This window comes from Sycon ciliatum, chromosome 5 (genome assembly GCF_964019385.1).
Source record: "Sycon ciliatum chromosome 5, ocSycCili1.1, whole genome shotgun sequence".
Lineage (NCBI taxonomy): Eukaryota > Metazoa > Porifera > Calcarea > Leucosolenida > Sycettidae > Sycon > Sycon ciliatum.
The window spans coordinates 31421311-31447555 of NC_088647.1; the positions used below are offsets into that span (position 1 = coordinate 31421311).

At 47.3% G+C, this 26245-nt stretch overlaps 1 protein-coding gene across 1 annotated transcript; it reads right to left on the bottom strand.

The window, feature by feature from the left end:
• Nucleotides 1-173: 173 nt before the first annotated feature.
• LOC135818343 (uncharacterized) lies at nucleotides 174-4530 on the bottom strand. The gene is made up of 5 exons (XM_065331704.1): nucleotides 4347-4530; nucleotides 3957-4162; nucleotides 2344-2398; nucleotides 1905-1924; nucleotides 174-380 (listed from the first exon to the last, which is right to left on the bottom strand). Exons 1-5 carry the CDS (start codon nucleotides 4396-4398, stop codon nucleotides 189-191), a joined length of 525 nt encoding a protein of 174 aa, XP_065187776.1. The 5' UTR covers nucleotides 4399-4530; the 3' UTR covers nucleotides 174-188.
• Between the last annotated feature and the right edge of the window lie 21715 nt (nucleotides 4531-26245).

Consider the following 26245-nt stretch of genomic DNA (forward strand, 5'->3'; position numbering starts at 1 on the left):
CCAAAAAACAGATACTTGTGCATGCGAAGCAAGCTACATGTAGGAAACAGCTGACAGGCACAGTGAGCCACATGCCAACTGCCAAGAGATTCCCGTGAAAACACCTTGATCGAATAGAGACAACCAACTAAGCATTTTATCTTTGGGTTATTATCAGTCTTAAAAGGACAGGGGAGGATGCTTCACTATCAACCTGGCTTCTCAAATTTCAAGCAAAGATAGTTCAGAACACTACACTGCCGTGCAACGATACGCACCAGTTTTCGTGCGATCTCGCGTCGCTTGGCAATCACTTCTCTATCCTCCTTGGTGAGATATTCGCCAGGGTCCATGCCAAACATCAGGTACTTGTCTTGATTCGTCCAACCATCGCACCATGCCTGCATGGTACAGAAGAAATCCAAACGCCATGCGTACCATTACAAATTGTCTAGTGGAGGTGCACCAATGACTCAATAATGAAGATGCACAAACAACAGCAACAAGTGGACATGCAGGGGTGTCGCACACGGTACCACCAGTACGTCCACGGTCGTACCACATTTTGTCCCCGGGGGGTGGCTTTCTGGTGTACAAACTAAAGTTATGCTGCATAGACTTCATGGTCCGTGTTTTGCGCACCGCATTTTCTCAAATCTTTCTCTAATCTCACTTTTGGTTTGATTTATTGCCAGTATTTGTTTTCTGACATCGGCCTAGTAACATGATGATGCTATGTTGAAAATTTGAAGCAATTCTAATGATGCGTTCTGGAGATATACCGGATAGCCTACGGCAGGTACCATTCTGGGTAGACTGCTACCTTAAAGGTAAACTAACTTACTAACCAAAAGTGGGATGAAATGGGCTGCCAAGTGAGCATTGGCGACATAAAAACCAAGCTGAAAGATAAACGACAATTTTGATGACGCGGATCAAGTATAATCGTTCCTGCTGGTCAAAAATCGGATAACTTGTAAACCTTTGGTCCTCTCTTCTTACTTCTATTCAAGTGTCCAAATGGTCAGCCAGGACGGATTCCAACTCAGACTGAACACGCAAGTTATTCGTGTGACGAGATGTTGAATATTAAATACAGAGGAACAAGACTAGCACATACCCGAAGTACTCTAACTAATGGGACATGCTCTTGCCTATAGTCCATTCATAGAACTTAGGGATAATATCCTAGCTTTGGCCATAAGTGGGTCAAATTTTGAGTTTTTTCACAATTTCTTTTTTGCAATCCCCCATGCAATGCTCTTCCGATTATGTTTCTGAAGTCAATTTCTTCAAAGAGCAAGCCATAAGAAGAATCTGATTTTGGCCAGGTTTTGCACCGAAAGCTCTAATTTAGGGGAAACCATGGAAATCCAGGCCGTTTCACTCCACTTGCAACAGTACATTGCGCGGTTCGAACCCCGGTTGAGGTACCCTTTCGGACCCTTTATCAAGTTTCAAATTTCGCGGCACTGCGCCGTGTACGATAAAATCACGAAAAATCACCAAATACGGGAGCTCGCCAGTGCCAGCGCTCATCTTTTTCTGAACGGACTGTAGTACATGTGTGGACATTGCCCGGAGCACGGGCGTATTGATCCATGCAGAAGCAGGGGCGTCGGACACGGTACGATCACTACGGTATTCACCTCACCACTTTTCGCCCCAGACACCCTGTGAATCAACAAAATACACTGATCTGGGCTCTAAATTCCAAAATTTTCGGCTCAGCAACCCCTCCACCAAGAGTAACTTGTACTTCAGATGGCTGACCGTACCACACTAAATTACCTTCCGACGCCCCTGAGAAGTATCTTGGGATGAAATGCACCACGCTTAGTATGCTAAGTACTCTGTCCTGCTGCCCATGGGATTATGTCTTATAAGGGTTCCAATGTATGCTCTCATGTACAGTTAGATCTTACCCGCCCTGCGCTGCCGTCCTCTGCAAAGGAATCGCCATCAAGCAAGGAGCACATGTGCAGGGACGGCAACACACACACACACACACACACACACACATGTGCGCACACATAAAACACGCACACACACACACACACACACACACACACACACACACACACACACACACACATTCACACGCATGCGCACACACATACCCACACACACACGTGAAGACACACAGCCCAAAAAGCTGTCAGATCATTTAATACAGATTTGCAGGTCTCAGGAGTGAAATTCCAAACAGCGCAGAGGAGAATGACAAGAAGGTGCAAATGTGAAGAAACCTATATGAACTCAGATGGTGAGCTAAGGAAAATATTAATTGTAACATGGAACTTGTGAGCACAAGTTATGCGATCGAGTCCACCAACCTATATTAGCGGGTACAAAACTACTTACGGAGGAAAACGAAGTAGAACAGACTGCCGAAGCCGAGAAGTCCAAGTGCCCATTTCTGAAAAGCGGAACAACAGTCAAATCGAGCACGCGTCACGATTGGTGTACGCCACAGCATCCTCCCCCCCCCCCCCACCAAAAAAACAAAAAACCTAAAAGCCTACACTTATGCCAAGGTGTGAGAATCTGCACTTCACATATAGATTGCCACGGCACCCCCCCCCCCCCAAAAAAACCTAAAAACCTACACTGATCCCAAGGTGTGAGAATCTGCACTTCACATTATGACTGCTGCATGTGTGAGACACACTGTTTGAACAGGTAGTACAAGGTGAGGATGGCACGCAAATCACCCATCCAGCTGGCACCTTAACACCGTAAAAACCGGGAATTTTCGGTGGTGAAATGTTTTCGGTATTTCCCAAAATCAACGGTTCGGCAGCGCGAAAATTTAGGCGAACCAGTTTTCCGGAACCAAATATGCATTATGCACAATGTATGGCACGATGTGTATGGCATGAGCTTGTTGAGTTTTAGGTAACGCTTTATTTCACGTACCAATTACCTGCACCAAAGTTACCGAAAATAAATCGCCACCAAATTTCCGGTTTTACATGACTCTCAACAACTATCATTAACCCAACCCCAGCTGAATTTCCCGGAAGTCAGAAGAGCTTTCTTCGCACACATGAGGTAACCAGTCGGGGAGATGTCCTATCTAGGACATCGCGCTCTGATTGGTCACCTGTCCCAGAGTTGTCATGGAAGCACCGGTCGCGCACACGCGATGAAAAGTGCTGCGTGAGCATTTCTGAATGTATGTGGAGGATGCACGATCGTAATGGCGATGGATTTCTTTCTGAATTGGTCACGTTTGAGGGGATAGGCGGGCATTGAGGTAGTACATATTCGATTTGCCATCGAATACCCGACCGAATGGCCTTTTTCGCTTGGGGATTTCATGTAGGGTTTCTCGTAGCCATTGCAAACCATTGGTTCAATTTTGAATGTTTTGCCTTTGGAATGTTTCTTCACGCCCCGTGCGTTCATTCCACAACGAGGAAAATAAAATTCGTGAAGGCAAGAGGCAAGATACGAATCTCGACTCGCTTGAGGCAAGCCGCCAGGAGAACGACAACTTTTGAGACGAAAGGCCTTCGCTGCGTTTGTTTTGAGTGCGACATGTTCATCTTCCTCGGACGCGACACAAAGTTTTGAGTCACGCGTCACGAATACTATGGGAACAGCATAGATGTTATCATGTATGCTGGGTCAGTCTATGATGTTCTATCTAGGACATCTCCAGGACTGGTAATGGGAGACGTCATTGCTTGACTATAGCAGATACACATGTTTTGTTGTTTGCATGCACTTGTAGGCAAGGCAGGGGCGACGGAAGCAGGTCACCAAAAGCAGCAGCAGCAGCAGCAGCAGCATAGTAACGTGTTTGGCATACCATGTGAGGATACGTCGGATGCACCTCCAGCATCAGCAGCAGAATCAGCAGCATCAGAAGCAGCAGCAGCAACAGCAGCTGCAGCAGCAGCAGCAACAGCAGCAGCAGCAGCTGCAGCAACAGCAGCATACTATTACTAGTAGTAACGTGTTTGGCATACCATGTGATGATACGGCGGATGCACCTCTGGCTGGTCTTGCACAAACAAATCTGCTTTTCTCCAGAAATCGTCGTTGTTGTCGTGCCACTGCGGTGCATCTGGGCTTTCTAAGTCCAGAGGAACCTGTTGCCCGTCCTTTTCAACGTAGTAGACGAAAGGTTTCTTGCTCGGCACATAAGTCACGCAAGTACGGACAATCAACGGTGCTGCAATTGGAAACGGCACACACGCATGCACAGAACGTCGCGTGCACACGCATACGCACACACGCACGCACAGAACGTACGCGTGCACATGCACAAACGTACACGCACATACGCAAGCACGAGCAGCAGTCACTAACTGACTAAGTCGATCCACAGGAAACGATGGTTCCGTAATCTCTCTTACATCTTCCAGCCAGGCAAGCTCTCGCCGAGGCCAGCCTGTGAGCAAGTAGCATCTTCCCGCCTCAGCTCCTTCCAGAGCTCGCTTGGGATTAGCTCAATCAAACTGCCCGTCCAAAGGAGAAAGCAACAAAATCTGACGAGGTAACGAAGGAATTAGTTAGTTGTTGTGACTGTTGTCGTTCTTGCGCTTTTCCAGTATTTTTTTGCGCTGTGCATATAAAATCGAAGTCGCCGGCGCTAGCGCTATAGTATAGCGCGATCGCGAATCTAGTACTACGACTCTACGAGTGTCGAGTGCATGCGGGCCGATGCGGCTAGTGCTTGGAAATGATGACGTCAAAAGTAACACGACTCGATCGAGTCGAGTTCTTCCACGCGTTTTTTGCCGGTAAAAATACTTTCAAATGGTGGGCCTGGCTGGGGAGCTAGCTAGCTGGGTCTACTATTCGGCCAATAAAATACGGAGGATATCCGGATCAAGACTAGCAAGACGACGTTCGCAAACATTTTTCAGTTCGCGAACTACAGGGTGTCCCGACAGTTCACAGAAACCCAGTTCACAGAACGACAGTTCACCGAACGACAGTTCACTGAGTGACATTTCACACACTACCTTTTTGACGGACAGCCCATTTCACAGGATACCCAATTCACCGAAAGACAGTTCACCTAGCACTGTTGTCATCGACAGCCCATTTCACCGAATTTCACCGAATTTGATCAGGCATGCACTCAAAAATGAAAGAAAGCAACATGAAGAACATGAGGTTACATGTATTTACCATACACAACATTGAACGCCAAATTATGCGCTACTCCACGGAGGAACGATTCCTGGTATGCGGATGGAACCTTTAAGACGATTCCCCTGCTGTTGTATAAGCTCTACTCTGTGCGTTCGTGTGGATGGATGCATATTATCTGTCGTCTACGCGATTCTACCGAACAAGACGGAGGCAATGTATGAGCAACTATTCCAAGTTCTCCTCGACAGAACGGACGCTTTGCAGCCGTCCACTCTAGTTACAGATTTTGAGCTAGGTGCCATCAACGCATTTAGACTGAAATTCCCCGGAATTAAGTGCACAGGCTGCTTCTTTCATCTCACCCAGAACATTTATCGTCGTGTCCAGTCAAACGGATTCCAAGAGCGCTACGAATAGGATTCATAATTTGCAGTGGCCCTGCGAATGCTGCCAGCGTTGGCTTTTGTACCAACTGGGGACGTGGCCACTTACTTTGAAGCGGTGGAGGATGATTTCCCCAACGACGCCGAGGCGATCCTCGCCTACTTCGAGCATTCGTACATTGGAACGCTCCGCCCAAATGGGCAACGGCGGACACCACTGTTCCCGATTGCGCTGTGGAACGTACACGACCGCACTCTGATGGGAGAGGACCGCACAAACAACGCCCAAGAAGTAGGGTCCAGCGGATAATGCTCCGAAAATGTTCGTACAATGCTAACCATAATGCTCCAAAAACTGCCTTATAATGCTGATTATAATGCTTCAGCAATGGATATAATGCTCTTGGTTTGGGACAAAAATGGAAAAAAAAGTCTGCTCATTGTCAAACTTCCAGGAAATTGTGCATATCGTCGATCTGGATTCCTTAGTTGCCACCTTATCTCTCATGCGCTCCACTGCTTCTTAGCACTATAAGACATGATCGCTTCTCCATTGATTGCTCTCCATTCCAACTTTGATGCAGGGTTGTGGCAGAATAGTCGATGTATCAAATATCTCCCCTAATTATCCATGTAGTAAGAGATGAAACCATTATTGCAGGTAGTCATTCATTGTTGGGATGAAGTTAATCTTGGCAAATCTGAGTATTCCTGGCCGCAGACAAGCTGTCACTGCGTCCACTCTGTGAATAATGTCTTCATCTGAAACACCAGACGTGAGGCCAGCTCCTGAGATCCGATCTCAGATGGAGAGCCCTCCCATTTGCGGAAATCCTGAAAACACTTGGGCAGAAGTTATTTTGCCACTCTACATCCTTTGCTTGTGCTCTCATCTCCTTGAGATGGTGTGTAGACGTATGGCTTGCCACAATACTCTTCCTTTCTGATAGCATTTGACTGTAGGCCTGGCATTACAGCCGTCCACAACTAACTGTACGTGCTTCATCAGGAAAGTAAGACAATCGCTGCTGAGCAATCGACTTGGTACTGAGTCCATGAGAAATTCTAGTTCTGTTCGAGCCGCCTGAGCTGGACTCGGCAAAGGCAGTTCTTTTGGAACGAGCTCTTTCTGTTTATAGCCGCTCCATCCTGGTCAAAATTTAGCAATGCATCAGTGTCTACTTCAGTATCGCTAGAGATGCTATCGCCAGAGCCTCTGGCACAACTAGAAAACTCTTCTTCGTCTGTTTGATATTCACTTCGGGTATGTCTCCTCCATAGCTCTCCATTATTCTAAAAGTAAAAGAAACCTCGTAAATAATTTCTCCGGATTTCTGTCACTTGAACTGCCTCGGCCTCGGTTGGCCATGCTTCACAAATGGCTTATAGTATACATAGTCATTTACCTGACCACAACGCTACAATCATAACGTTTTTATGTAGCAATAGTTATGTAGCGTTAGTGCTAAAGGTGTTACGTGTCTACACAATCACAAAGTCATGCGCCGGTACAATGCATAGTGCTCAAATGCCCGGAATGGGCGGAGCGTAGTACGTAAGAGGTACACAAAAGGAGAAAAATAGGGCTGTTTCGTTGTTACTCAGAGTTTCATGGCGAAAACCAATCATCAGACAACATCTCATGATCATGATTGTGGCCGATTGTTGCCAAAAACCGGGGATTTCCCGATATTATCCACTATGAAACTCGTTATGCCGCTCAAACCTCACATAATGCTCGTTTTGTTCCTTTCTAATGCTCCATAATGCTCTGATGCTCGGATAGTCGTATAATGCCGAATATAATGCCGGCATTATCCGCTGGACCCTACCAAGAAGGATGGCATCGTCGGTTTGCATCGATAGTCACCTGCCACCATCCGACTATTTGGAAGGTTATCGAGTGTTTGAAAATGGAACAGGCCACCACGGAACGAGCTTGAGCGGCTTGTGGCAGGACACTCTGGTCCTAAGGGGAAGAAGAGATATCAGCAATGTGATGAACGGCTGAGGGCTCTGCTACAGTCCGTCGAGCAGCGACCACCAAGAGAGTTCCCCCGTGGAGTAGCACATAATATGGCGTTCAATGTTGTCGAATAGGCGGTCGAGCAGCGACCACCAAGAGAGTTCCTCCGTGGAGTAGCGCATAATTTGGCGTTCAATGTTGTGTATAGTAAATGACCATGTCACACGTGCATACTCTCATATCCTTCATATTTTACTTTCTTTCGAAACAATGCATTTTTGAGTGCATGCCTGCTCAAATTCGGTGAAATGGGCTGTCGGTGAAAACAGTGCTCTGTGAACTGTCTTTCGGTGAATTGGGTATCCTGTGAAATGGGCTGTCTGTCAAAAAGGTAGTCTGTGAAATGTCATTCAGTGAACTGTCGTTCTGTGAATAATCAGCGAGTGCGACAAAATGGCAAAAAAAACTGACAAGGAGTACTGAGACATTCGGCGACCTGACACCTAGCTCTAACATTTCTCCAAGGCACAAACCAACAACCTTCCAACTTGGAAGGCTCAGGTTCGGAAAGGTCCAGGTAAGGTTTATGCCATTTTGTCGCACTCGCTGACTGTGCATGATCTGTGTGCGTTGGTGAACAGTTTGTCATAACTCGTAACATTTTTTTCCTTTTCCTTTTTCACCAAATATACATGTAATTGATTTACTAGTTGCTAGATAAATCCGTTGATCCCCGGAGCTGCAGAGAGTGCTCAATGTCAGAGGCTGAGCTTAGTACACAGCAGACTCAGCCGAGTTGTAACTCTGAGTTTCATGCCGCTAGGCAATCATCAGAGACAACGGACACTAGGATCTACCCTGCCGTATGCTAAAACACATAATGCCACAAGCATAAATAAATTTAGCGCTAAATCGGGTGATCGGAGGAATTTGTTTGGTTGAGTTGGGTAACTCCGCTCTTCTTCCTCGCTCACCGGAGGAATTTCTCTAGTCTCCTCGCGCAACTGGGGAGCACTCCAATGGAGAGAGAAAGGTTTTCACTGGGCGGCTTGCTGTGAGAGGTGGACTGAGACTTGAGGCCACTAACGGCGAATATCAAGACCTTACGGCCACGGAGATGCGGGACTCTGCGCTGGTCGTCTATCCGTGTGGAGGCAAAGCAAACGCGGTCAACATTCTGCTGAAGCGAGCTCGGAGCTGAAGCTGGTTTGGTGACTGACGTACCTGCTTACTCCACAACACCGGCGCATAATGATGTACATGTACAAGACTTCGTGTGCATTCAACTCTAATAATATTATTCGTACTCCGTCAGCGTCAGTGTCAGCAAGTACATGTAGTACAATTTGTTTCCAAAATGACTTCGGGACAGTCTGTTCATGGTTTTCATTTGTACATTGTATTGGACTCGTTCTTGCGATAATTTAGCGGCAATTCTTATGTTGTAGCGTTGTTCTCTTTTAATTTAGTGGAACCTGTATTGAGTAGCTGAGTTTTATGTTTCGTTACATTGTCGACAGGTCTCCTGTGTACCGGTTTTGTGGCACAATGATTATAGCCATTTGTCGTCTCCATTCTTGTGCAATCATGCATATGTCGGTTGGTTCTCTTCATGTTCTTGCGACCTATTTCATAGATGTTGGTTGCCTTGTTGCTTTCTCTCCCCTCTCCTCTCACCCAAACCATTCTGCATGTGCGAAGCTGTGGACGCAGCATACTGCTGCTTCACTTCAAATCGGGAATGCGTATAATAATAATAATAATAATAATAATAATAATAATAATAATAATAATAATAATATATTTTTCCTAACGATGTGAACGGTTGCACTTTCTGAGCTCTGATGAGCAGAGTTTCCTTAGCGTTGCTCAATGGCTCGTCCGCTCAGGAAATTGAACGTTTTGTTCATTGTAATACTTATTTCAATAATGGATGGAAATGGGGGCCAGGGGGCCCGGAGAAAGCGCTGGTCGGAGGAGGAAGTGAGAGTGTTGGCTGAGTGCTACGCAATTGCGACGCCTGGAGGTGTCCAGTCTCGTGGGTACATGCGACGGATGCACGATGCTTGGTGTGGCAGGGGCCTGGAGAGACAGGTAAGCGAGGTAAATTTGGCCAACCAGTTGCGAGAAATTCGGAAGAGCGGACGACTCTCCTCCGCCGATGTCGAGGCCATTCGTCAGCAGTGCACGGCAGAAGAACCAGCAAGGACGGAGACCAGTCCAGAGGCGTCTCGGGATGTGCTATGTGAGGAAGCCATGGTGACTGGAGCGCTAGGCGACCGTGGCCTGGCGGGGTGCTGCGGTGGGGCTGGTGCTTCTGCAACTGCTGGTACTACTACTAGTACTAGTGCTACTACAGCTAGTGCAGTTGCTGCTGCTGCTGGTGCGACTACTGCTGCTGACATGACACCGCATGGCCAGGCTGTGTGCGCTTGTGCATGTGGAAGCAGTTCACCCCACGGTACGTGTACATGTGAGTTCCCTAGTACTACTGATGACAGTGATGACAGTGAAGATGTGGCGTGTGGTGTTGAACCCAATCTACCGACTGTAGAAAACGCCACCAACACTGATGCTGAGCAGTACAACCTGGAAGATGAGCTGCTGCCCAAGGAGATTAGTGATGTAACGGAGGAGTTAGAGAAGAGGTATCGTGCAGAGGTCGTGGCCGACATGGCACAGCGACAATGCCTCCCTAATCCAACAAAAAAGCATGTACAAAATAAATTATTATACAGTGTTACCGCCATGGTCAACTCTCAGCTCAGGCTTGTGTGTCGCCGGCTATTTCCTGATGGTGAGGCGTCGCTCCATGAGATCAATTGCCTTGTGTATGCTGGTGCTTGCGTTTGCATATCGACTATCCAAGGCAGTCAGAATCATCCGACTGGCAATGCCAAGCAAAACGGAAGTGACAAGGACCATCCGCCGCAGTGGCAGATCCGATTGACAAAGGAAATCGATCAACTCCGCTCGGATGTTTCCCGACTCACCAGCATGCTACGATATCCATCGGAGAAACATCATGACTTCTGGAGGAGATATGAAGTTGAAGTCGGAAACACAGACGAGTTGGAAATGAAGCTACAGGGAAAGAAAGATCGACTTCTTGCGCTAGCAGCCAGGATGCGTCGATACCGAGAAAATGAAAAGGCCAAAAAAGCCAACAAAATGTTCCAAATGAATGAGCGTGCTTTCTACCGGACGCTTCGGGAGCCTGCACACCCTGTTAGTGGTGCTTCAAATCGATTGGAGACGCCGCAATTTCCAGAGGCGGGTGAAGCCACCGAATTCTGGAGTGATCTTCTGTCTACACCTGCGCCGTTCACCGCTGGTGAGTGGTATGTAAGGCAAGCAGAATATTATGAAGAACACGTCCCTGTGCAGAGTAGCGCAGTTATCACCCAGGACATCCTGGCTGACTGCCTGCGCAAACTAGCCTTGTGGAGGGCTCCGGGCCATGACAAGTTGCATGGGTACTGGTGGAAGAGGCTGACAAGCCTGCACTCTTACCTTCGGAGAGCCTTCCAGAGGGTGATAGATGGCCACAGTGACATTCCGGGATGGTTGACGTCTGGCGCTACTACTCTCCTTCCTAAGACTTCTCCACCTTCGGCAATGCCCAAAGATTATAGACCAATTACGTGTCTTCCGATACAGTACAAGCTCTTTACCGCCGCCATATCGAAGATTATGTGGCAGCACATCAATCAACATGAAATACTTGCAACGGAGCAGCGCGGTTGTGCAGCAGCTGGTCTTGGTTGCAAGGAGCACCTGATGGTGGATAAGATGATTCTGGAGGATGCCCATACGAAAGGGCGAAATCTTGTCATGGCATACCTGGACTTCAAAAAGGCATTTGATAGTGTGTCGCATGAATGGATTCTACATGCTTTGACGATGTATCGATTCCACCCGTCTTTGGTCACAACTATTGCTCGTAGCATGCGGAACTGGAGAACGACAATGCACATATGCGACCAGGGAAGATGCAGGGTCACTACCGGCAACATTTCAATAAGAAGAGGCATATTTCAAGGTGACACATTATCCCCGTTACTGTTTTGCCTGGCGCTAAACCCAATCAGTTTTGAGCTCAACCGATTGCCTTTGGGATACAGAGTCAGCTGCAGAGACGCCGAGTTGTCTATCAATCACTCTTGGTACATGGACGACATTAAACTCTATGGGAAAACTACAAAGGATGTGACTACCCTCGTGTCTACCGTGTGTGGCGTTGGTGATGACATCGGCATGAATCTCAACCCGGCCAAGTGTGCCGTGCTGCACGTCAGGAGAGGAAAACCAGATGAAGGATGCTCTATCCAGGTTGGCGATGAGACCATTGCAGAGTCGCTACGACTCAATGAAACATACAAGTACCTTGGAGTAGTGCAAGCAGCCATGATACCTCACCCGAAGCTCAAGACGCAACTCACTGCAGAATACAAAAAGAGATTGTATTTGCTTCTTAACAGTGGATTGAATGCGCGAAACATGATCAAGGCCATCAATACGTATGCTCTGCCGGTTATGACATATAGTTATGGAATCGTAAATTGGACCGAGGCTGAAATCAAGACCACAGATCGAGTGACAAGATCAGCCTTGACTGCGTCTGGATTTCACCACCCCAAAGCCTCAGTCAACAGGCTCTATATGAAGAGGGGAGATGGAGGCCGGGGCTTGGTCTCTTGTGAGGATATGCACGGCCGGAGCATGTGTGGCCTGGCCCGCTACATGAGTACCAGCCCAATAGACAGAATAAGCCTGCTTTATCAGTATCATCAACAAAAACCTACAACAAAAAGCCACTCAATAACTGCAAAGGCCGCTAAGTTCCTGTCGAGTTTGGATCTGCCAGCAGCTGGACCAGCTTTACCCAATAAGCATACCATTAAACAAGCGTGCGCTGAGCGAAAATCCAAAACACTTTCCACTATGCCGCTGCATGGGAGGTATTGGAGCCGATTGGAGGAGAATCGCCTAGATAAGGAGCTTACCTTCATGTGGTTGAAATCAAGGACACTGAAACCTTCAACTGAAGGCATGATTATGGCAGCACAAGACCAATCCCTCAAAACGAAAAATTACCAATACGCCATAATGAAGTCAATTCCTCGAACTGATGCCAATTGCAGGCTTTGCAAGGGCAGCTTAGAAACAATTGACCACATTGTCAGTGCCTGCCCAGTTCTTGCTCGGACCAGTTACATTGAACGACATAACCGGATAGTAAAGTATGTGCACTTCGAAATGTGTAAAGCACGAGATCTACCTACTGGTGCTTCACGATTCGACCACCAGCTCAAGGCATTGGTCAAGAGTAATCAGTATCGCCTCTATTGGGAGTATTCGGTCCCAACTGACCTGAAACTATCAGCAAACAGGCCCGATCTGCTCCTTGTTGATGACAAGGAGCGCATCGCCTACATTATAGACATCAGCGTTCCTGGTGAGAACAACATCAATAAGAAAATGGCTGAAAAGCGCTCGAAATATTATGATTTGAAGCGGGAGATTTCGAGGATTTGGTCCCTCAACCAGGTTGACGTGGTCCCTGTGGTTGTCGGTGCCCTGGGAGGCTTGGTGGGGGAGACTCCTCAATGCCTTCGGACTGTGCAGGGAGGAGACCTGGCTATTGTGCAACAGGAGGCTATACAAGGTTCGATTAAAATACTGAGAACTATCCTTAACATGTAGATGCACCTCTGCTGCGTTTGCATGTTCAATAGCTAAGAGACTTGAATAACGACTGATAAAGACTGATATTTCCTTTGTTACTACTCCCTTCATTGGTTGATGTATTTTGCCTGTCGCTGCAAATTCTTTATTATTGTTTTGATGTTGGAGTTCGGATTGAGTTTCTTTCCTTTCTTCCTCTTCCTTCAACTAGTTCTTGTCCCTTTGGTTTTTAGGTTTTATTTATTTATTTATTTTTGTTTTTGTTTTTTCACTTTCTTTTTGCTGTCCCACCCATGGAAATATTTCCCGGTGGGTCTGGCTTATCGCCTTCGAAAGAAGTGAATAAAGGAGAAATAATAATAATATATATATATATTTTTTTTTTGAATAATAAACTGGTTTATTATGTACTATTATGTGAGATGAAATAAAACAGGAAAGGGCACAGGCCCTGATACGTGCAAGGGATAGCAATCAACCTTGCACATGTGTTCTAAATACATGTAAATGTAAATGCAAAACAATTAAAAACAAAAACACAAACAATGAGCAATAACTTCAGGACTGGGCACAAGTCCTAAACCAGTAAAAGGTGCAAGAGATAATAATCAACCTTGCGAGTTCGAGTCAAAGCATGCGGACTCACAACAAAATGGCATCAACGTGAGCAAAGAGGAAGAAGAGAAAGGAAACAGCAAAACAAAAAGCAAAGACGGAGGATAAACGGCAACAGAACCAAAACTGGCAAACAAACCTGTGACATCATCATGCACAGACACAAAAGACAAATCGAGCCGAGTCAAACTGGCATGAGCGACTCATGCTGCAGGACATCGCTGGGGTGATGGCTGAAATTCACCTTCCTCCGACTACCACGCAACATCATGACGGAGTCACGGACTAGAGTGAAGCCAAGCTCACAGCGGATCCGTCCCATGAGGATGCTGTACGAGTCTCCGGTTGCCGCTGCCAGGCGAATGGCGAGACGTTTCAACATATTCCGGGCCTCACCGCCAGCTCCCCCGACAGAGGAGAACACCAATGGAGAGAAGCTGCCCCTCTCCACCCGCCGGATCCGCTCACCATAAGCCGCTTTCTTCTGCTCCTCATGCCATCTGTAGGTCGCAGAGAGGGACTTAGTCATGTAAGAGGACGCGCAGGGATAGAAAACCCTTATGTCAAAAAATGCATCCTCTTGCATGGACCAGAGGCCCCTCCCCTTGACGTCCAGTCTGGCCTGAGGGTCAGTGTTGGCGGCCCTTGGAAGAGCTTCACCAGCAAGGGGTTGAAGAACAGGCTCCGTCTCCACGGCATTGCACACTCTGCCAAGAAGGCCGGCAATGTAGTCCCGGACATGGTTGTGGCGGATGATGGGGAAGCCGCCACGTCTGCATATCATGGCATGGTCGGTGGTGAAAGGCACACCACATAAGCAGGTGTCAGGGATACCAAGAACAGGCCACCCGTAGCGTGCAGCAAGAGCATCCTGGAATGACCTCCTGTCGAGGCTGAAGCCGTGTGCAGCGATGGGCAGGCACGATAGCCACGAGCTGGCACCGCGGTCGCAACTAGCCTCCAAGGAGCGCTGCTCATGGTCGCTGAGGTCTGCACTGATGGTGGCAGTAGTGTCGGACCACAGGGTACGGAGTTTGGCACGGCCCTGGAGCTTAGCATTGCGCACGGTGTCCTCATCAGTGGCCAGCAGTAGGGACTGGCGCATGATGTTGGCCTGGAGCTCACTGGTGACTGATAATAATAATAATAATAAGAAGTGTGTGGGTTACAGTGAGGGCTGCGTCCCACCCGCCTGTGTGGATTCACAGGAAGTGTGAGTTACGAAGTCTGAAGAAAATGTTGAACGGCCTCTGCTGGGATGACGACTACACCATAGCTCAGTGGTTAGAGCATCGCTGGCTACAAGCGAGGGTCCCTGGTTCGAGTCCTGGTGGTGACAGTCAATTTTTTCTTCAGACCTTTCCCGTTTGTCTCTTTCCCTCAAACCAGTTAATATTTTATGACTTGGGGCTCCCCGCGTGCTAGTTTGTACGTGAAGTGTGTGGGTTACAGTGAGGGCTGCGTCCCACCCGCCTGTGTGGATTCACAGGAAGTGTGAGTTACGAAGTCTGAAGAAAATGTTGAACGGCCTCTGCTGGGATGACGACTACACCATAGCTCAGTGGTTAGAGCATCGCTGGCTACAAGCGAGGGTCCCTGGTTCGAGTCCTGGTGGTGACAGTCAATTTTTTCTTCAGACCTTTCCCGTTTGTCTCTTTCCCTCAAACCAGTTAATAATAATAATAATAATAATAATAAAGTGAGGGCTGCGTCCCACCCGCCTGTGTGGATTCATAGGAAGTGTGAGTTACGAAGTCTGAAGAAAATGTTGAACGGCCTCTGCTGGGATGACGACTACACCATAGCTCAGTGGTTGGAGCATCGCTGGCTGCAGGCGAAGGTCCCTGGTTCGAGTCCTGGTGGTGACAGTCAATTTTTTCTTCAGACTTTTCCCGTTTGTCTCTTTCCCTCAAACCAGTTAATATTTTATGACTTGGGGCTCCCCGCGTGCTAGTTTGTACGTGAAGTGTGTGGGTTACAGTGAGGGCTGCGTCCCACCCGCCTGTGTGGATTCATAGGAAGTGTGAGTTACGAAGTCTGAAGAAAATGTTGAACGGCCTCTGCTGGGATGACGACTACACCATAGCTCAGTGGTTGGAGCATCGCTGGCTGCAGGCGAAGGTCCCTGGTTCGAGTCCTGGTGGTGACAGTCAATTTTTTCTTCAGACTTTTCCCGTTTGTCTCTTTCCCTCAAACCAGTTAATAATAATAATAATAATAATAATAATAATAAGTTCCAAATGAATGAGCGTGCTTTCTACCGGACGCTTCGGGAGCCTGCACACCCTGTTAGTGGTGCTTCAAATCGATTGGAGACGCCGCAATTTCCAGAGGCGGGTGAAGCCACCGAATTCTGGAGTGATCTTCTGTCTACACCTGCGCCGTTCACCGCTGGTGAGTGGTATGTAAGGCAAGCAGAATATTATGAAGAACACGTCCCTGTGCAGAGTAGCGCAGTTATCACCCAGGACATCCTGGCTGACTGCCTGCGCAAACTAGCCTTGTGGAGGGCTCCGGGCCATGACAAGTTGCATGGGTACTGGTGGAAGAGGCTGACAAGCCTGCACTCTTACCTTCGGAGAGCCTTCCAGAGGGTGATAGATGGCCACAGTGACATTCCGGGATGGTTGACGTCTGGCGCTACTACTCTCCTTCCTAAGACTTCTCCACCTTCGGCAATGCCCAAAGATTATAGACCAATTACGTGTCTTCCGATACAGTACAAGCTCTTTACCGCCGCCATATCGAAGATTATGTGGCAGCACATCAATCAACATGAAATACTTGCAACGGAGCAGCGCGGTTGTGCAGCAGCTGGTCTTGGTTGCAAGGAGCACCTGATGGTGGATAAGATGATTCTGGAGGATGCCCATACGAAAGGGCGAAATCTGGTCATGGCATACCTGGACTTCAAAAAGGCATTTGATAGTGTGTCGCATGAATGGATTCTACATGCTTTGACGATGTATCGATTCCACCCGTCTTTGGTCACAACTATTGCTCGTAGCATGCGGAACTGGAGAACGACAATGCACATATGCGACCAGGGAAGATGCAGGGTCACTACCGGCAACATTTCAATAAGAAGAGGCATATTTCAAGGTGACACATTATCCCCGTTACTGTTTTGCCTGGCGCTAAACCCAATCAGTTTTGAGCTCAACCGATTGCCTTTGGGATACAGAGTCAGCTGCAGAGACGCCGAGTTGTCTATCAATCACTCTTGGTACATGGACGACATTAAACTCTATGGGAAAACTACAAAGGATGTGACTACCCTCGTGTCTACCGTGTGTGGCGTTGGTGATGACATCGGCATGAATCTCAACCCGGCCAAGTGTGCCGTGCTGCACGTCAGGAGAGGAAAACCAGATGAAGGATGCTCTATCCAGGTTGGCGATGAGACCATTGCAGAGTCGCTACGACTCAATGAAACATACAAGTACCTTGGAGTAGTGCAAGCAGCCATGATACCTCACCCGAAGCTCAAGACGCAACTCACTGCAGAATACAAAAAGAGATTGTATTTGCTTCTTAACAGTGGATTGAATGCGCGAAACATGATCAAGGCCATCAATACGTATGCTCTGCCGGTTATGACATATAGTTATGGAATCGTAAATTGGACCGAGGCTGAAATCAAGACCACAGATCGAGTGACAAGATCAGCCTTGACTGCGTCTGGATTTCACCACCCCAAAGCCTCAGTCAACAGGCTCTATATGAAGAGGGGAGATGGAGGCCGGGGCTTGGTCTCTTGTGAGGATATGCACGGCCGGAGCATGTGTGGCCTGGCCCGCTACATGAGTACCAGCCCAATAGACAGAATAAGCCTGCTTTATCAGTATCATCAACAAAAACCTACAACAAAAAGCCACTCAATAACTGCAAAGGCCGCTAAGTTCCTGTCGAGTTTGGATCTGCCAGCAGCTGGACCAGCTTTACCCAATAAGCATACCATTAAACAAGCGTGCGCTGAGCGAAAATCCAAAACACTTTCCACTATGCCGCTGCATGGGAGGTATTGGAGCCGATTGGAGGAGAATCGCCTAGATAAGGAGCTTACCTTCATGTGGTTGAAATCAAGGACACTGAAACCTTCAACTGAAGGCATGATTATGGCAGCACAAGACCAATCCCTCAAAACGAAAAATTACCAATACGCCATAATGAAGTCAATTCCTCGAACTGATGCCAATTGCAGGCTTTGCAAGGGCAGCTTAGAAACAATTGACCACATTGTCAGTGCCTGCCCAGTTCTTGCTCGGACCAGTTACATTGAACGACATAACCGGATAGTAAAGTATGTGCACTTCGAAATGTGTAAAGCACGAGATCTACCTACTGGTGCTTCACGATTCGACCACCAGCTCAAGGCATTGGTCAAGAGTAATCAGTATCGCCTCTATTGGGAGTATTCGGTCCCAACTGACCTGAAACTATCAGCAAACAGGCCCGATCTGCTCCTTGTTGATGACAAGGAGCGCATCGCCTACATTATAGACATCAGCGTTCCTGGTGAGAACAACATCAATAAGAAAATGGCTGAAAAGCGCTCGAAATATTATGATTTGAAGCGGGAGATTTCGAGGATTTGGTCCCTCAACCAGGTTGACGTGGTCCCTGTGGTTGTCGGTGCCCTGGGAGGCTTGGTGGGGGAGACTCCTCAATGCCTTCGGACTGTGCAGGGAGGAGACCTGGCTATTGTGCAACAGGAGGCTATACAAGGTTCGATTAAAATACTGAGAACTATCCTTAACATGTAGATGCACCTCTGCTGCGTTTGCATGTTCAATAGCTAAGAGACTTGAATAACGACTGATAAAGACTGATATTTCCTTTGTTACTACTCCCTTCATTGGTTGATGTATTTTGCCTGTCGCTGCAAATTCTTTATTATTGTTTTGATGTTGGAGTTCGGATTGAGTTTCTTTCCTTTCTTCCTCTTCCTTCAACTAGTTCTTGTCCCTTTGGTTTTTAGGTTTTATTTATTTATTTATTTTTGTTTTTGTTTTTTCACTTTCTTTTTGCTGTCCCACCCATGGAAATATTTCCCGGTGGGTCTGGCTTATCGCCTTCGAAAGAAGTGAATAAAGGAGAAATAATAATAATAATTTTTTTTTTTTTTTTGAATAATAAACTGGTTTATTATGTACTATTATGTGAGATGAAATAAAACAGGAAAGGGCACAGGCCCTGATACGTGCAAGGGATAGCAATCAACCTTGCACATGTGTTCTAAATACATGTAAATGTAAATGCAAAACAATTAAAAACAAAAACACAAACAATGAGCAATAACTTCAGGACTGGGCACAAGTCCTAAACCAGTAAAAGGTGCAAGAGATAATAATCAACCTTGCGAGTTCGAGTCAAAGCATGCGGACTCACAACAAAATGGCATCAACGTGAGCAAAGAGGAAGAAGAGAAAGGAAACAGCAAAACAAAAAGCAAAGACGGAGGATAAACGGCAACAGAACCAAAACTGGCAAACAAACCTGTGACATCATCATGCACAGACACAAAAGACAAATCGAGCCGAGTCAAACTGGCATGAGCGACTCATGCTGCAGGACATCGCTGGGGTGATGGCTGAAATTCACCTTCCTCCGACTACCACGCAACATCATGACGGAGTCACGGACTAGAGTGAAGCCAAGCTCACAGCGGATCCGTCCCATGAGGATGCTGTACGAGTCTCCGGTTGCCGCTGCCAGGCGAATGGCGAGACGTTTCAACATATTCCGGGCCTCACCGCCAGCTCCCCCGACAGAGGAGAACACCAATGGAGAGAAGCTGCCCCTCTCCACCCGCCGGATCCGCTCACCATAAGCCGCTTTCTTCTGCTCCTCATGCCATCTGTAGGTCGCAGAGAGGGACTTAGTCATGTAAGAGGACGCGCAGGGATAGAAAACCCTTATGTCAAAAAATGCATCCTCTTGCATGGACCAGAGGCCCCTCCCCTTGACGTCCAGTCTGGCCTGAGGGTCAGTGTTGGCGGCCCTTGGAAGAGCTTCACCAGCAAGGGGTTGAAGAACAGGCTCCGTCTCCACGGCATTGCACACTCTGCCAAGAAGGCCGGCAATGTAGTCCCGGACATGGTTGTGGCGGATGATGGGGAAGCCGCCACGTCTGCATATCATGGCATGGTCGGTGGTGAAAGGCACACCACATAAGCAGGTGTCAGGGATACCAAGAACAGGCCACCCGTAGCGTGCAGCAAGAGCATCCTGGAATGACCTCCTGTCGAGGCTGAAGCCGTGTGCAGCGATGGGCAGGCACGATAGCCACGAGCTGGCACCGCGGTCGCAACTAGCCTCCAAGGAGCGCTGCTCATGGTCGCTGAGGTCTGCACTGATGGTGGCAGTAGTGTCGGACCACAGGGTACGGAGTTTGGCACGGCCCTGGAGCTTAGCATTGCGCACGGTGTCCTCATCAGTGGCCAGCAGTAGGGACTGGCGCATGATGTTGGCCTGGAGCTCACTGGTGACTGATAATAATAATAATAATAAGAAGTGTGTGGGTTACAGTGAGGGCTGCGTCCCACCCGCCTGTGTGGATTCACAGGAAGTGTGAGTTACGAAGTCTGAAGAAAATGTTGAACGGCCTCTGCTGGGATGACGACTACACCATAGCTCAGTGGTTAGAGCATCGCTGGCTACAAGCGAGGGTCCCTGGTTCGAGTCCTGGTGGTGACAGTCAATTTTTTCTTCAGACCTTTCCCGTTTGTCTCTTTCCCTCAAACCAGTTAATATTTTATGACTTGGGGCTCCCCGCGTGCTAGTTTGTACGTGAAGTGTGTGGGTTACAGTGAGGGCTGCGTCCCACCCGCCTGTGTGGATTCACAGGAAGTGTGAGTTACGAAGTCTGAAGAAAATGTTGAACGGCCTCTGCTGGGATGACGACTACACCATAGCTCAGTGGTTAGAGCATCGCTGGCTACAAGCGAGGGTCCCTGGTTCGAGTCCTGGTGGTGACAGTCAATTTTTTCTTCAGACCTTTCCCGTTTGTCTCTTTCCCTCAAACCAGTTAATAATAATAATAATAATAATAATAAAGTGAGGGCTGCGTCCCACCCGCCTGTGTGGATTCATAGGAAGTGTGAGTTACGAAGTCTGAAGAAAATGTTGAACGGCCTCTGCTGGGATGACGACTACACCATAGCTCAGTGGTTGGAGCATCGCTGGCTGCAGGCGAAGGTCCCTGGTTCGAGTCCTGGTGGTGACAGTCAATTTTTTCTTCAGACTTTTCCCGTTTGTCTCTTTCCCTCAAACCAGTTAATATTTTATGACTTGGGGCTCCCCGCGTGCTAGTTTGTACGTGAAGTGTGTGGGTTACAGTGAGGGCTGCGTCCCACCCGCCTGTGTGGATTCATAGGAAGTGTGAGTTACGAAGTCTGAAGAAAATGTTGAACGGCCTCTGCTGGGATGACGACTACACCATAGCTCAGTGGTTGGAGCATCGCTGGCTGCAGGCGAAGGTCCCTGGTTCGAGTCCTGGTGGTGACAGTCAATTTTTTCTTCAGACTTTTCCCGTTTGTCTCTTTCCCTCAAACCAGTTAATAATAATAATAATAATAATAATAATAATAAGTTCCAAATGAATGAGCGTGCTTTCTACCGGACGCTTCGGGAGCCTGCACACCCTGTTAGTGGTGCTTCAAATCGATTGGAGACGCCGCAATTTCCAGAGGCGGGTGAAGCCACCGAATTCTGGAGTGATCTTCTGTCTACACCTGCGCCGTTCACCGCTGGTGAGTGGTATGTAAGGCAAGCAGAATATTATGAAGAACACGTCCCTGTGCAGAGTAGCGCAGTTATCACCCAGGACATCCTGGCTGACTGCCTGCGCAAACTAGCCTTGTGGAGGGCTCCGGGCCATGACAAGTTGCATGGGTACTGGTGGAAGAGGCTGACAAGCCTGCACTCTTACCTTCGGAGAGCCTTCCAGAGGGTGATAGATGGCCACAGTGACATTCCGGGATGGTTGACGTCTGGCGCTACTACTCTCCTTCCTAAGACTTCTCCACCTTCGGCAATGCCCAAAGATTATAGACCAATTACGTGTCTTCCGATACAGTACAAGCTCTTTACCGCCGCCATATCGAAGATTATGTGGCAGCACATCAATCAACATGAAATACTTGCAACGGAGCAGCGCGGTTGTGCAGCAGCTGGTCTTGGTTGCAAGGAGCACCTGATGGTGGATAAGATGATTCTGGAGGATGCCCATACGAAAGGGCGAAATCTTGTCATGGCATACCTGGACTTCAAAAAGGCATTTGATAGTGTGTCGCATGAATGGATTCTACATGCTTTGACGATGTATCGATTCCACCCGTCTTTGGTCACAACTATTGCTCGTAGCATGCGGAACTGGAGAACGACAATGCACATATGCGACCAGGGAAGATGCAGGGTCACTACCGGCAACATTTCAATAAGAAGAGGCATATTTCAAGGTGACACATTATCCCCGTTACTGTTTTGCCTGGCGCTAAACCCAATCAGTTTTGAGCTCAACCGATTGCCTTTGGGATACAGAGTCAGCTGCAGAGACGCCGAGTTGTCTATCAATCACTCTTGGTACATGGACGACATTAAACTCTATGGGAAAACTACAAAGGATGTGACTACCCTCGTGTCTACCGTGTGTGGCGTTGGTGATGACATCGGCATGAATCTCAACCCGGCCAAGTGTGCCGTGCTGCACGTCAGGAGAGGAAAACCAGATGAAGGATGCTCTATCCAGGTTGGCGATGAGACCATTGCAGAGTCGCTACGACTCAATGAAACATACAAGTACCTTGGAGTAGTGCAAGCAGCCATGATACCTCACCCGAAGCTCAAGACGCAACTCACTGCAGAATACAAAAAGAGATTGTATTTGCTTCTTAACAGTGGATTGAATGCGCGAAACATGATCAAGGCCATCAATACGTATGCTCTGCCGGTTATGACATATAGTTATGGAATCGTAAATTGGACCGAGGCTGAAATCAAGACCACAGATCGAGTGACAAGATCAGCCTTGACTGCGTCTGGATTTCACCACCCCAAAGCCTCAGTCAACAGGCTCTACATGAAGAGGGGAGATGGAGGCCGGGGCTTGGTCTCTTGTGAGGATATGCACGGCCGGAGCATGTGTGGCCTGGCCCGCTACATGAGTACCAGCCCAATAGACAGAATAAGCCTGCTTTATCAGTATCATCAACAAAAACCTACAACAAAAAGCCACTCAATAACTGCAAAGGCCGCTAAGTTCCTGTCGAGTTTGGATCTGCCAGCAGCTGGACCAGCTTTACCCAATAAGCATACCATTAAACAAGCGTGCGCTGAGCGAAAATCCAAAACACTTTCCACTATGCCGCTGCATGGGAGGTATTGGAGCCGATTGGAGGAGAATCGCCTAGATAAGGAGCTTACCTTCATGTGGTTGAAATCAAGGACACTGAAACCTTCAACTGAAGGCATGATTATGGCAGCACAAGACCAATCCCTCAAAACGAAAAATTACCAATACGCCATAATGAAGTCAATTCCTCGAACTGATGCCAATTGCAGGCTTTGCAAGGGCAGCTTAGAAACAATTGACCACATTGTCAGTGCCTGCCCAGTTCTGGCTCGGACCAGTTACATTGAACGACATAACCGGATAGTAAAGTATGTGCACTTCGAAATGTGTAAAGCACGAGATCTACCTACTGGTGCTTCACGATTCGACCACCAGCTCAAGGCATTGGTCAAGAGTAATCAGTATCGCCTCTATTGGGAGTATTCGGTCCCAACTGACCTGAAACTATCAGCAAACAGGCCCGATCTGCTCCTTGTTGATGACAAGGAGCGCATCGCCTACATTATAGACATCAGCGTTCCTGGTGAGAACAACATCAATATGAAAATGGCTGAAAAGCGCTCGAAATATTATGATTTGAAGCGGGAGATTTCGAGGATTTGGTCCCTCAACCAGGTTGACGTGGTCCCTGTGGTTGTCGGTGCCCTGGGAGGCTTGGTGGGCGAGACTCCTCAATGCCTTCGGACTGTGCAGGGAGGAGACCTGGCTATTGTGCAACAGGAGGCTATACAAGGTTCGATTAAAATACTGAGAACTATCCTTAACATGTAGATGCACCTCTGCTGCGTTTGCATGTTCAATAGCTAAGAGACTTGAATAACGACTGATAAAGACTGATATTTCCTTTGTTACTACTCCCTTCATTGGTTGATGTATTTTGCCTGTCGCTGCAAATACTTTATTGTTGTTTTGATGTTGGAGTTCGGATTGAGTTTCTTTCCTTTCTTCCTCTTCCTTCAACTAGTTCTTGTCCCTTTGGTTTTTAGGTTTTATTTATTTATTTATTTTTGTTTTTGTTTTTTCACTTTCTTTTTGCTGTCCCACCCATGGAAATATTTCCCGGTGGGTCTGGCTTATCGCCTTCGAAAGAAGTGAATAAAGGAGAAATAATAATAATAATAATAATACAAAAGAGAGAGAGGTTGGAAGCTTTGTTACAACTCTGAGTTTCACGTATACAGAAGAGAGAGAGAGATTGGAAGCTTTGTTACAACTCTGAGTTTCACGTATTACTACGATCATCAGGCAACCCCCCTGCCTGATGATCATAGTATTATGTGAAACTCAGAGTTGTAACTAAGCTTCCAATCTCTCTCTTGTGTACAAGGCTCTGCCCTACATGGGTATTCATTGACTTTTCGGAAAGTGAATTGAAGCAAACCACTTGACTACAAATAATAATAATAATAAATCTGGTGACGTTGCCTGAGCCAGCATTCTCCCCATAAATTACGTCTCCAGATTTAGCGCTGAATTTGTTTATGACCCTATTATATGTGTCGATATTCGACGATAAGCATACTGCTGGGTAGATGCGAGTATCAGTTCAAGTGTCTGATGATTGCCTAGCAGCAGGAAGCACAGAGTTCAAGTACACTGTACAACCAACCTTTACGTCATCCGCTTAGTCTGCTATGTACCGTAGTTGGAAGATATGTGGGCGCCGCGCTACCCCGCACATCAGCTCTCAATACGTGCTACAGCTGGGAGTATTAGTAGCTGAAAACGCACCCGTGGCACCATAACTACATTCGTCGCGTTGAGAAAGGTTAGCTCTGCTCTCTGTATTTCTTTGACTTTTTTGGAAGGCGCACAGCTATTTTGTGTCTACATGTATGTTTGTTTGTTTGTTTGTTTATTTACGGATTCTCCAGAGGTTAATGGATACCTATCATGGGAGTCTCACCAAACCAATAAAATAATGAAAATAAAATTATGTATGGAGTATAAAAAACTCAAAATCTTAGATTTTCTAAGTCAAATGTATCAGTGTATTGTAGCGTACAGGCCACTTACTTTCAAGTTTCAACACCATTATTTACGAAAGGAAACAGTAGAACTTTGAGGCAATAGTAGAAGGAGAAAAAAGCCACACGGGTTGTTCAAATGGAGATTTTGAGTATTCCAAGATGGCGGAAGACAAGTGCCGCTACTTGTATGTACATTCAATTTCTATTACTGGTTAAATTTTCGTCTAATAATCGATTCAGTTCGTGAAACTCAAAGTTACGAAACAGCAACTGCTCGTTCTTCTGTCTGTGCATGTACAGGTTTATGAAGGATAGGCTGGACGTTCCTTGACACTGGAAGAACTGAAGGACTACTGAACAGCTGCAGTGAATACGCTCTGTTTGTTTTCTCCTTCACTAGGAAGTTCTCAGAATTTCTTTTCCAACTGGCTGTAACCGTGTGCTTCAGTTGAGTGAGTTCTATTATCACAATACACACTTAGCGAGATCCACTAGAAATATCTTAGATGGAAAGGTGTACCTAAAACTCACTACATGTACGAGCAGTCGCTCTGCGAACGTCTTCAGAACGTTTGACGGCATTTGATATCAGCTATACTGCCCTATACTAGTTGGGAGACGTGTGGGCGTACATTGCAGTAATGTCTGGAGCCACATAATGTAGCGCGGAAGAGCGAACAGCGTAGAATCAAGCTCATCAAGCTCAGTACATGACAGTGTGTGGGCGTACAAGTACAGTGCAGTAGTTTTGGACGCCATAAAATTTTAGCGGTAGAATGACCAGCCTAGCACCGAGCTTAATGATTAGGAGTAGTACTCTTTCATACCCGCCTAAAGGTTTCTCCTCTTGTTCTCAGGTACACGTTTCCTACTAGTATAAGGACGCTTTCGAGACTGCATACGGATTTCTCTGTCTTATTCGCAGGTAAGTTTCCTATACTGCTCTTCCTTGGCTGCACACAGTTTTCTCGTCTTGTTCTCAGTTACGTTTTCTGTATGCTCTTTCGTTACTGCATACAGGTTTCTAGGCTTTTTCGCGGACAAGGTTCCAATTTCACTCTTTCTTGATTGCACACGGGCTTCTCGTCTTGTTCACAGGTAAGCTTCTTATAATTATTGTATTTTCTTGACTGCCTACAGGTCTCCTGTTTTTCTCGCAGGTACGTTTACTATACAG